The 13,846-nt window shown below is 27.3% G+C and overlaps 1 protein-coding gene across 10 annotated transcripts in view; it reads right to left on the reverse strand.

The window, feature by feature from the left end:
• LOC107439844 (ileal sodium/bile acid cotransporter) overlaps positions 1–13,846 on the reverse strand; it is a 39,246-nt gene that overhangs the window by 6,347 nt on the left and 19,053 nt on the right. For 5 of the 10 annotated variants that reach the window (XM_071178405.1, XM_016052567.3, XM_016052570.3 and 2 more), the window contains 3 exons: positions 6,490–6,869; positions 4,147–4,352; positions 659–863 (listed from right to left, as the gene is read on the reverse strand). In XM_071178405.1, coding sequence (XP_071034506.1) covers positions 659–863; positions 4,147–4,352; positions 6,490–6,696 — 618 coding nt within the window. In that variant the 5' untranslated portion in view covers positions 6,697–6,869. The other 5 variants (XM_016052569.4, XM_071178404.1, XM_016052564.4 and 2 more) reach the window with 5 other exon arrangements.

Here is a 13,846-nt window from a genome sequence, read left to right on the forward strand (position 1 = left end):
TATATATATATATGTATATATATATATATATATACAGAGAGAGAGATCTTCAAAAGCGCGTTATTCATTTTAGTATCTATCAGTAACTGTACAGTGAAGTGGGGTCCATTATAGACTCATGGAGGAATTATTGGTATAAGGAATTATGATATAAAGAACTATGTATCCATTTCCTATTTATGTTTCCTTAACCTATTAAAAGCTGCACTATATTTGAAAAAACGAACTAAAAGGGATCCATTAAGGAAAGAGAGCACCACCAATTCTTTTTCGCTGATTATGACTTTATCAGGTCCCTTCGTTTTCGTCACTTCCCTTCGGTCTGTTTTATGTGTCGATAAATACCCAGTAGTATTTTTTAGACTAGATTATGTGATCGGATCAAATTCGTTCACGGATTAAATTGGTTAATAAACTAATTATTTAATTAATAAAACTATTAAAATAATTATAATTATTTATTCGTAATAAATTGAGAAATTAGTAATTCCGTTTCCTAATATTTGTTAGTGGCTATAATTTTTATTATTCTGGAAAATATTAATGTAAGCAATAAATGAGGAAAAAAAAATTTTTTGATTATTTCGAAAAGTAGCTGATCTTTTCAGATCTAAATCAAGCGAACATAATGTTCAGTTTTAATTAAAAAATAGCTTACCTTTGCAACTTTCTTAGCAACCGATGGAAGTTTCCATTTTATAATCATTCCCACTATCACTGGAGAGGTAACACTTACAAGAGATAGTGCCATTTCCTTATATGGAATCACGACCTCTTCTGATTCAAAACTTCGTCCATAGAGAAGAAGATTCCCAGGCATCAATCCCATGGCAATTACAGTTGAAGCAGTAGTCATGGCAATGCTGTGAAATATTATAAAAATTACTTCATGCAAATGCTACGTATGTGTTTCAAATCGTCTTTCTTTGAAGAATAAACATAACACCAACAGGTGAATTCTGAAAAAAATCACAATTGGGTACTTGCTCTTCAAGACGAAGAAGAAGGCCTCCCATACCGGCACATGTGACATATGCCGTCAGTGACAGCTAATCTTTATCTGCAAAATGGCGTATTTAAGTTGAGCCAAGTTGCTCGACATAAGTTAGAATGTTAATTAAATACAGAATGTTAATTAAATGCACATCGAATTAGTTAAAATATAATTCTTTCTCGTCTACTTCTTTTACTTAACTTAGATTTATTATTTGTTTCTGCATTTTATTGTAACCGTATTATATTTTTGCTTTGTGTACCTGGCAACTTCAATGCATAATTAGTTTGTTTATGTTCGACATGGCTTCGTGTCTGTCTTTGTGTTAAGTCTCTGTGTAAATGCATAGTGAAAGAATTGAAATGTTTGAGAAAGAATCTTTGTGAAAGAATTTAGAATCCGTCACTTAAGAGAATTGACAGTTAACGGGCTTACTCGAAATTGAATGGAAAGAACAGTTGCTAACGTAAACAAATGCCACGTTTCAACAACCAATCAGGATAGAGATACCCAAATTACGTTACTTGCATGTATCCCATTGAAGCAGCTCTCAAAGCAATACTGTTGAATGCATGCATTTTCATGATAATTTTACATTAAAATCTTCAAGCGCGTGCACTAAGCTGAATCTTAACTAAATGCATGCACTATGTACTTTCTGTGGAGAAAGAATACGGTGGAAACTGGTTAACTCTGTGAAAACTCGTATTTGAAGTATTAGTAATACCAATACTGAGGAATATTATAAGAATCAGTTCTTGAAATATTAAAAATTCAAACTTAAAATCTACTTTCTATAAAGAATAAAGATAACGCTAACTAGTATAATCTGTTAAGAATCATAGTTGAAGCAGTTATCATGGCAATGATGTAATATATTATAAAATTTAATACATATAAATATTATTAAGAATTTTAACTTAAAATCTACTTTCTATGTAGAATGAAGACAGAGCTAAATGGTCAACTTAATAAAAATTCATAGTTGAAGTAGCAGTCGTGGCACAACTACGGATTATTATAAGAAGGAGTGTATGTAATTACTACAAAGATCTTAAACCTTAAATCTATTTTTATAAGGAATGGAGACAACAGCAACTAATAAACTCTGTTAAGAACTACAATTGAAATAGTTGTCCTGGCAATGATATGTTATAGGAACTAATACATATAAACACTACTAAGAATTTTAACTTAAAATCTACTTTCTATGAGGAATAAAAACAATGCTAACTGGTATATTCTGTTAAAAATCACAGTTGAAATAGTTGTCCTGGCAATGATATGTTATAAGAACTAATACATAAAAATACTACTAAGAATTTTAACTTAAAATCTACTTTCTATGAAGAATAAGGGCAACACCAACTGGTATATTCTGTTAGAATCACAGATGAAATAATTGCCATGGCAATGATGTTATAGATTTAAGGAATTAATACACATAAATATTATTAAGAGTTTTAACTTAAAATCTATTTTGAATCTATCTAATGAAGAATAAGCACAAAGCCAACTGGTATATTCTGTTAAGAATCACAGTTGAAATACTTGTCATGTCAATGATGTATTATAAAACTAATACATATAAATACTACTAAGAGTTTTTAACTTGAAATCTACTTTCCATGAAGAATAAAAACAATGCGAAATGATATATTCTGTTAAAAACCGCAGTTGAAATAGTTGTCCTGTGAATGATATTATTTATTATAGGAATCAATACACATAAATACTACAAATAGTTTTAACTTAAAATCTATTTTGAATAGAGGATGAAGACAGCGCTATTTAATGGATTCCGTGAAAAGCCACAGTTGAAGTAGGAGTCTAGGCAATACTGCTGAATATCATAGGAATTGGTGCATGTAATTACTACGAAGAATTTTAATTTAAAATCTGCTTTGTATGAGGAACAAAACTAATGCCATCATATAAATTCTAAAAAAAATGATTTAAAACTTACAGAAGAATATTAGCAGATGCAGTACTTAGAACTTAATTGTTGTCTCTAACTTCAGCGTGAAATTAAACATAAGAATTTTTACACCACTCTTTAAAACCAATTTTAAAGAAAAATTTCTTTCAAAATATCTATATTATGTAACATGGTCCTTATTTTTTATAATATTATTTTTCAAAGAATTAAATGAAATGAAAATATATTTTCTTGTTGATGAAAGACTTTATTTTTATACCTTTTGGAATATAGGCTATACTAAGTGAAACGAAGAACCTCATTAACGAAACTTTTTAAATTCTTTAAATTTCCATTTAAACATTTTTTACTGTTATTATTGTAGTTTTTTTTTTAAATTACACAATAAAAAGCTATGCATAGACAAAATATGAAATTTATGTTTTAAAAGATAGGTAGATGAGAGATGTATGTTAAATTGTATAAGACTTGTATCACTATTTAAAAACAATAATTCCTACATTTAACTGATGATACAGGTCATATGTAAATTATTTGACAACATTTGGCACAGACATTAAAGTAAACTTATTAATGAATGCGACATGAATAATTTTAGCGACAATAGTCTGAATCTTAAATTTGCCCTTTCAACTTTACCAAATCAGATTTTCGTGGTACTTTCTGTTACATATTAAATTTTACAACACGTGCGGTACATATTCATTTTTTCAATTATTCAGTCTAAATATAGGTTTTAAGGAAATTTATACACTAGCTTAAAAGTTTATATTTTAGTTACTTTAATATTTTAGTTATTTTAATATAAAAATTTTAAAGTAAGATTACATTTACAATTAACTGCAGTTTGCTAAGAACCAAACGCTTTCTATGCAAATATTTTGGAAGTATAGAAAATAATAATTTATTTCGTAAATATTTAAATTAATTAATAATAACTAATGTTTGGAATTAACTTATAAATTATATAGTTTATTAACTATGTAAGCGTATTAACTGTGTAGTATCTTTTTTATAATACCAATGGCAACAAAATGGGTTTTCTTAGTTATATGTTACAAATAATCAGTTATAATACTTTACACTCACAATGAGTTAAGGTTCATACAGAAGTGCTTTTCAAAAAATGCGATGAACTCTTACTGTAGATTTTCATAAAAAAAACAAAAAAATATCCATATTTTTAATTATTTATTTTAAAACTATATGTTACCTAAGTCCTAAGTCTCCATCACAAAAATAAGTGAAAGTGTTAGAAAGGACTCCCCCAGGGCAACAGGCAATAATAAGCACGCCAGTAGCATGTAGTCCACTGATGCCGGAAGCCAGTAAAATAAGATAAGCAAACAATGGCTTTAAGATAAACTGGCTAACTAAACCAATTATTAGGCCGATTGGTCTCTTAATGTGTACCCAAATCTGAAATAAGAAAAAAAAACATAATATTAATTTAAAAATTACAAAAACCTTCATATTTTTTATTAAAGAGAATGAATCTCACGGCGAAAAGTTTAAGTGAAGGTCTTAGGGTAATACAGCAATAAGCCATTTTTTTTCTCATACTGTGCAGGGGAGCATTTACATAGAGTTTTATGAGGAAAAACTTAACGATTTTTAAAGAAGCAGCATGATGTTTCTGCGCATTGTGCTTGCATTAAAAGATAATTCTGGAAACGTAAAAAATTACATATCAGGAAATAAAACTAAGAAACTGTGTGCCCTATCAGCCTATTGCTATAAGCCTTTCAATGTTATTACAAGATACTGCAAATTCTTCAAGATTTCTTTTTTTTTTCAACTTTTAGCAATAACTTTTAGCGTCATTCAAGCTTAGCGATATTTTGCAGTTTACTAGGTAAGACTGAAATTTGTATCATTTTCATGAGTTATAATTGGTAATTTTTATTTTAAAACTAAAACTCTTAAGTTAACGAATTAAGTTTGCTGTCAAAAATTCAAAGTATGAAAATAAATACCATAATTAAAAGGGGTAGTTAATGGAATTATATTCTAACTAAATATCCCGCAAGCCTAACTAATTTAACTACAACGTAAGGAATTAAGTAATAATTTACTAAGAAATTAATCATCTTTTTCTGGGGTTACATTACCGTCGCCGTAATTGAGTGTGTTTTTAATTGTATTAACCTTGTATATCAATTAAATTAAGTGATTAACTTTGATAAATGATTTTTTTTTACTAAAATTTCATAGTAAATAATTTATATTACTTAATCTATCACATCTTTCAATCTTTGCTCCGTATGGTTTGCTTATAGAAGATATCTGTTTTAAAATTAATAATTTTTAATACTTAATTTTACGAACTATATCGATGTATGTACTAGATTTTCAATAAATGAATTTTGAAATTCCTTTGATATAGAAATAATCCAGTAATAAAGTTTAGTGAATTTGCATTTTTTTTTAATTAATATTTTTCAAATTTTGCGAATATACCGTTTCTCTGTAAATCGGTGCTTTCTAAGTGATTTGATATTTTCTATATAAATTAATATTATTACTTACTTGATACTATTTGATTTGATTTCGACCTGGTGCATTGTGCTAAATTTTTCAATGTTTGGAACCGATTATTTTGTTGTAAACATTTGTATATTTGTGTTTTAAATTGTAAATTTTTTATTTGATTATTCAAATTACAATCTTTTTGTTGAAAACCAGAACTTTGAGAACTTTGTTATTTACTCTATTTGCTCTTCCTTTTTTTAAGTGTCCTTTAGGGGTGGGTGGATGTAAGGAGGGTGTAGCTATGTTTATAATGTGCTTTACGCAAAACGAATTATTTTAGTTGAATAAGCTAAATTCTGAAAGATCCTTGTCAAATTAAATACCCGCCTCCAAATAATAAAGGAAAAGATTAAATTTACGTAAAGCATGTTAACCTACAAATATACAATTCGTCAGAAAGCAAGTTGAAACATGTAAGAAAGTAGATGGTATTCTAATTTAGATTGTCAGTTTTAAAAAATTTATAACAGAAAAGCAGTTAAGAATTTTAAAAAAAAATAAATTTTTGAAGCAAATTACTATAACATGACACACATTTTACTCCCATATTTTTTGCTTCAATTGAAAAGTTTTCAACAGATGGCGTTGCGACCTATAAATCAAAGAAAAACAACTAAAAATCTCATCAAACTTTTTTGAAATCTCTCAATGAATAAAAATTACGTAACGAATTTTTCGAATTGTTCACTATTAGCCATAATTGCATGTCGTAATCGAAAAAAACATTATCGAAAAGCTTTATAAATCAAAACACAAAAGAAAAACAGCCAAAAAAAAAAAGAATTGCAGCGCCATCTATTGGAATTTTTTTTAACTGAAACCGAGAACCACGAGAGAAAAGTTTATCCTACGACGCATAAATTTTCCGCAAATATAATTTTTTTAATCATAACTGTTTTCCTTTTATGCATTTTTGAAAACCACCAAACTAATTTAGAACAATCGTAAAATTAACTATTCATGCGACTAGTATTGAACAAAGTACGAACAGGTTAAAATATTTAGGATAAAATTAAATTATTACGTTCATCCACGTGACTTCGCATCCCATAGCCAGCATAACGACTATAAGGATGATCAACATAAGGTAATCTACCACTGGCTTGATGTCATCTTTCCAAGAAGGCTCCGGAATAGTGTTATTGTAATGGCTAGAATTCCCCAAAGCATCAAAATTTGTCATCGACTTATTCGTAGTTCCATTGAAAAGCTCTTCAAAATAAGTCTCCATTTTTTTCAGATGTGAATTATTTCTGGTGGGAAAAAGATTTTTAAGTACTAGATATGAATTATCTTAATGTTTTTTGTCCATACACCTCCTGGGCAAGAAATCGTCAGCTTTTTAAATATTTCGATGTGTTGCTGCCACTTGAGTAACTGAGCCTTTCTTTCTTATTTTCTAACCTGAAATAAACGTTAACAGTTAAAACCACGTTTTTTTTTCAATATGCATAGCGAGAAATGTTTATATATTTGCAAAATAGTGCATAATATTTATTAATTGCAGAAAGGTAATATATACGCTTACAAAACATAATCATAAGGAAAAGATCTAAGAGTTATTGCTCCGTCTTAAGTAGACTTGTCCTTATTTCAAGCGAGATGAAGTGATAAATCACCAGCATCTCCAGAGAAGGTAAAATTCTTCTTAATAGTGTCGAAAATTTAAAGTAAATAGATTCAAGTTTGAAAAAGAAATTGCGTTATGATTTTAAATTCAGAAAGTGGTAGTTAATGATAACTTTCAAGCCCATTTTCTGAGCAAAAAAATAAATAACGATAACTGTTTATAATTTTAACAGTTTGTATAATTTACTTTGCAGAAGAAAAATAATTTATTTCTGCATAGATTCCGAAAATCTTAACTTCAACTAATTCAGTGATTCAACTGAGCTAAATTACTGATACATTTGTAATTATAATGCCAAATCCATTTTATTGATTCAATTTATCCAATTTACAACTGAAATTAAAGCCATTCCGTCTAGATTTTTTCAAGATTTTATATCTTTCTGCAATTGGCAGTTTTTTTAAAAAAAATAAAAGCAATTATTCTAAATTTTTAATATTTATAAGTAATAAAGAACGTTAAAAATGAGATGAACGCTTAAACAATTCCACAGCATATATTAGAAGAATGATTACAATCAAGGATAATTTTAAGCACACAGATCAACAATTTAAAGCAATTATAACAATACAATACAGAACAGAAAACGAAAAACCATGCATTTATGATATAAATAAAAATATTGTACATGCATTACGCAAATATACATGCAATGACAAATAAATGCATTGCAATAAAATATTCACCAGTATTTCCAATATTTTCAGTACTTTTCGACTATGAAATGAATTTTTCAACTCAAAGGTAAATATTTTTTGGAAGTATGAAATACACCTATTTAACATAACTATAAATTATTATTATTATTGCATTCTTCATATGAGCATAACTCTATTTTACCAGAAATTGTTGATATCCATGTATATGCCCACATTGCCCATCAATGCATAACCAAGTCCTGGTTTAGTAGGCGTCAAAGCAATATTTATAAGAATTTTATGATATGTATTTTCGAATCAGAAGATCAAGTTGTTAAATTTGCTTGACAGCTTAAATAAACCTTACGTGTACTTTTGACTCAGCCAAACTTGTTCAGTTGATGGTAGCATACTCCACTATGTCTTAGCCAATAAAAGGACCTAATAAATATACACTCACAGTTTACAGTCAATAAATAAAGCCACTAAACTTTATTTGTCTTCCTACTAAGTGCTTTCCAAGAAAGAGACAAAATTTTGATTTTGGCGATAAAACATAATACATTTAGAAATTTAAGCTGTGAAAATATTTGACCAGCAAGCAGTGATGGAGCGAATTGAACTGACAACAAAACCGATGAATCAGGATTCTAAAGCAATATATCCTTACAAAAAGCATTATCTCCTATAAGAACTAATTAAACACGCATGCCACTCAAGCAATGTGTGTTATTATCCAACATGATTAATGCCAAAGAAAACAATCAAAATATTCATTGAAAAAATGTATACAACTTTAAATACAGAATGTACCATGGTCACTTAAGAGGGTGCAATTCATCATGAAAAGTTTTCTTGGTAGCTGAATCACACAAGTATTGATAGAGAACCACATATAATGCAAAACTATATTGCCTCTGGAATACTTGAGTTAAGTAAGTTCTCAAGACAAAATAAAGATGTAGAACAACAATTGAATGCGATATTTTTAGAAAAGAACTAGCTGAAATAGATAGTTTGATTAATATTTAGGAATGTCTTTTAGGAATGTCTATAGTTTTAATAAACCTACCTGCTGCTTGGAGAATATATAGTTACTTTTACGTCCATGTCAACGGAATGTATCTCGGCGCACCAGGTGAGACAGAGTATCCTCATGAGTCTCGTGCCATAAACATCCATAGGAGCTCTTTTATACGTCCACGCCAACATTAAATGGCAGTGCACCGAGTGAGACAGAGGAAGCCTCATGAGTCTCATGTCATCAGAAACCTAAATAGAAGTGGCATCCAAAGGAAGATTATTTTACATCATTATTCTTCGGTAGATGATCGTCTATAGACGAACACAAAGCAAACACATTTCTTATTCACCCATAAGTTAATAGTTATTTTTACTTTTCAAGGTTGCCTTTGCGTAGTTACCATTGTTGCATAGGGTTATGCTATAGTACAAGATGTTGAAAAAATTAGCTATCATTACTAGATCATTATCTTATAGAGTTCAAATTGTCACTGTAATTACTAAATTAACTTTCTGGAGGAATATTCGAGTCTTACGGTGCAACATGATTAATTTTTTATGTGTCATACATGGCGTTCATTACAGGATTGCCTTTCTTAGTTACCATTGTTTCATAAGGTTATGCTATAGTGCAAGGTGGTTTAGTTATCATTATTAAATCATTATCTTAAAGAATTCAATATCTCACTGCAATTACTGCTTTAACTTTCCAGATAAATATTCGAGTCTTACGGTGCAATATGATTAATTTAATATGGACCTTAGATGGTGTTCATTATAGGGTTGCCTTACATAATTTACCGTTGTTCATTGGGTTATGAAATAGTACAAGGTGTGGAAAAAATAAGTTATCATTATTAGATCATAATCTTATTGAATTCATTGCCTCACAGTAATTACTATGTTAACTTCCTGGATAAATATTCAAGTTTTTGGGGATTAATTTAATGCTCACCTTACATGGCTTTCATTACAGGGCCTTACATAGTTTACCGTTGCTTCATATTATATTAAAATACAAGATGTAGAAAGAAAAAAAAGTGCTATTATGAGATTACCTAATATCTTTCAGTATCACTCGAATTCACTATGCTAAATTTTAGGATTAGCATTAGAGTTTTACAGAAGGTAACATTATTAAATTACATGGTTAATATATTAGTAAGATTAAAGATACTTTAAACTAGATTCACGGTTATCATTATAGTTTTACCATACTACGATTATCATAACAACTGTGCAATCATATATAGCGATTATTATACCTTTACCCAATAGAGTTAACAACTCAGAGCTGTAATAAAAAATATAATTACTGCTCACTTGGTTATTATTACAGTTAATGCTTAATGGCTATTCTTATATGTGTAATTATGATCACTGCATCCTGTGCGTATAGCTACTTATTAAGGGACTATATTACAGATTTGTAATTATTATATTATCTTACATTTGTATCCCATGTGGTCTAACGATAAGGTATATATTTACAAGATATTGCAAATTTTACTCAAATGATATTACAGGGTTATCTTATATAGGAAAAAAAATATGAGTATCCTGCATTTTTCTAATCTTTTCGGAAAGAAAGTAAATATTTTGTTTATAAAAGAACAAACATTAAGAAAAGAAAAATTCATTGTTGAAAAAATTTATATGCACATAAACTTTAGTTGGTAATTTTTAAAAATTTAGATTAATTGTAATCTCAGGTAAAATATTCATGGCAAAAACAAACTATTGGTCTTTTTACTAAATGGTATTGAATTTATATTTCACAATTGTACGTCAAGCTATTCTATTTTTAAGGCAAAGATGAGATAAATAAAAATTACCTATTATTCAGTGAAGATTAGCTGCAATTACAAAAGTGAAACTTTTCGTAATGAAGCACAAACAAACAAAATATTCAGAGTATTTAAAAAATTCCGTCATTAAAAAGTCAAAACTGTCAGTTACTTGGTACGATTAATTAGTCTAGAATCGTTGCATATCACTAATTATTTATATTAACACTGATTATTCCTATCGACATTCCTATTATCACTAATTATTTGTATTGTCTGTCATATTATCACTAATTATTAATAAAATTCAATAATCAGTAAAAATTATCGGTAATCAGTAAAAATATAATTAAAAACATTAAGTTTCCTATACTTTACAAATAATGTAGTGATATCGAAAAAATAAAAATTTACTCCAAAATCGAATTCCAACTGAAATATCTCAATTGATTTGTTGAACAAGTAAAAAAATTATGAAAAGCAATAATAATAATGTTTATATATCATTCTCTACTTTTTAAAATTCGCAGAATTTAGTTTTATTTTGTATTAAATTTTAATGTTAAAAAGTAGACTCTATTTTAATAAAGATAGCTCATAGTATAATCTATTTATTTCCTAATGAGTTAATAGTCAAACTGCTATCATTTTTATAGCTTTAATTAAAATAATTATTATTATTTAACAAAATGAAGGTTTTTAATAAATTATTCAAGTTATTAGTCTTGACAACTTACAAAGAATTACAATTAAGTTGACTACACATAAAATAAGAAGTCAAATTTTTCATATAAATAATTGAGTATTTTTAAATGAATTTATTTCATTTCTCATTATCTTAAATGTCATTAAATTAGTCTCTAATTCTAAAAATCATTTTTTTTATTATAGTATGATCAATTTTTTAATGACTTAATGGTCAAACTGATATCACTTTTAAAGCTTATTGATAATTGAAATAATTATTATTATTTAACAGCATGAAATTTTTTATTAATCTTGACAACATACAAAATGGAAGTCAAATTAAGTTGACTGCATATGAAATAAGTACTCAAATTTTACATATGGATGATTCAATATTTTTAAAAGAATTTATTTCATTTTATATTACCTTAAATATTATAAGCTAGTCTCTAATTTTAATTTTTATAATAACGTGATCAATTTATTAATGACCTAATAGTTTAATACTTAATGTGAGAAAATCTTGTTAATTACTTACTAAATTTTTATTAATTACATCTGAAAATTATATTGATTTTTTAATAAATTTATATTAATTAGCTAAATAAACGCTTTTAACGCATAAAACATAATATCAAGAAACCGTCAGTAAGAAATCAAACGAAAAAAACTACCTGTTCGCGAACATGAGTATTGCTGTTATGATTCCTTAGAGTCTCGTCGTGATTGAAAGTTATTAGAACTGCATAGACACAGGTGCAGCAAAGTTAAGTAACGTCATTTCTGGAAAGATTTTATTTCTCCAATACATCCAATTGATCTTATAAATACTCTATAAGTAGTTAAATTTTATGAGACTTGTGTACTAGTAGTTAACTTAGCTGGAGAATAATCTTGACAAAAATATTTTTTTTTTAAGATTTTGCGAGTTACCGATTAATATCGAGTAGAAACAGAGTTTCTCCAAGAAAATTATTTGAAATTTAGCATTTATTTTCGGCCTAAAATCTTAGTGTGATTCGTTAATCAAAAATTGATTAGGAGATTTTGTGAGTACTTAATTCTTGAGGAGGAAAAGCTTATTAAAAGTTTTTGATTAGATATTTGGACTAGCATTTATTTTCTGTCTAAAATATTAATATGATTCGTTAATAAAAAATTTATTAAAAAATTTTGCTAGTGTTTAATTCTTCAGGTGGAGAAACTTATTAAAAATTCTTGATTGGACTATTGATTTAGCATTTATTTCTTGTCTAAAATATTAACGTGATTCGTTAATCAGAAATTGATTAACAGATTATGCGAGTGCTTAATTCTCGAGGTGGAGAAGCTTATTGAAATTTTTTCATCAGGTTACTGGTTTAGCATTTATTTTCTGTCTAAAATATCAATGTGATTCATTAATATAAAAAAATTTCAGAGATTTTACTGGCACTTAATTCTTCATGTGAGGCAGCCTATTAAAAATTTTTGATTGGTTTATTGGTTTAGTATTTATTTTTTATCTATAATGTTAATGGCGATCCATTAATCAGCAATCTACTGAGAAATTTTGAGCGTATTTAATGCTTGAATATTGAATTGAGTAAGATTAGAAGATTATTAATATATTTCGGTTTGAAACGCTTAGATAAAATAAATAACAAAATTGTTCAATCAATAATAAAATTAATAGTTTAATTTAATAAGAATTTTTTTTTAGTTTAATAATAATAATTATTTCAATTATTACTTAGCTATAAAAAAAACTAGCTGTTTGACCATGAACTCATTCAGAAATAAATAAGTTATGCTGTGAGCTTAACTTTATTGAAATAGATTCTTATTTTTAACCATTATAACATCAAACATTTACACATAATAAAACAAAATGCTGATCACGAAAAAACGCTATTGATTTTTAATAAGCTTTTTAAGACTCTTCTAGAAAACAGCGAGCTAGTACATAATATATAAACTGTAACAAGGAACAGCGAGCTAGTACATTATATCTAAATTATAACCAGGAACAAAGAGTTAGTACACAATATCAAAACTTTAACAATGATAACTTGCATAATTTTTTAATCCATAAATGAAATTTTTTATTTGAATTGTATATTTTTATGGTAGTACTATGATTTACAATTTTCAAAGATTCAAGATATTTTGAAAACATTTTTATACAGATGAAAAGTCAATTTTTTATTAATGAAATGTTGAATTTAATAAATAACAGTTCTAACATAATTAATAATTTAAAATAATATAATAATAATCAAAAGAAATCTGATTTGCGTTAGTGAAAAGAGGACAGTCAAATGTTTACTTTTGAATGAAGGTTTAAATCTTTATTTTTTTTTTTCGTTATTAGATATGATGAAATGTAAAAATTCAATAATGCAAAAAATATTGTAAACATTTTTGCTAGTTATAAAATTCTCTACTTTAATTTAATATAAAGTAACTTAGAAATACTTTAAAACCTAAGATGCATCTTAGATTTAGGTATTTTTTTTAATATCTTAGATTTCCGCTCGCTAGTTGAATATATATACATTTACATACTTGCAGTAAATATTCCTATTATATTTCAATTCGATTTAAGTATAAATTCGTGCATGTTAGATTTAGATA

This window comes from Parasteatoda tepidariorum, chromosome 3 (assembly GCF_043381705.1).
Source record: "Parasteatoda tepidariorum isolate YZ-2023 chromosome 3, CAS_Ptep_4.0, whole genome shotgun sequence".
NCBI lineage: Eukaryota > Metazoa > Arthropoda > Arachnida > Araneae > Theridiidae > Parasteatoda > Parasteatoda tepidariorum.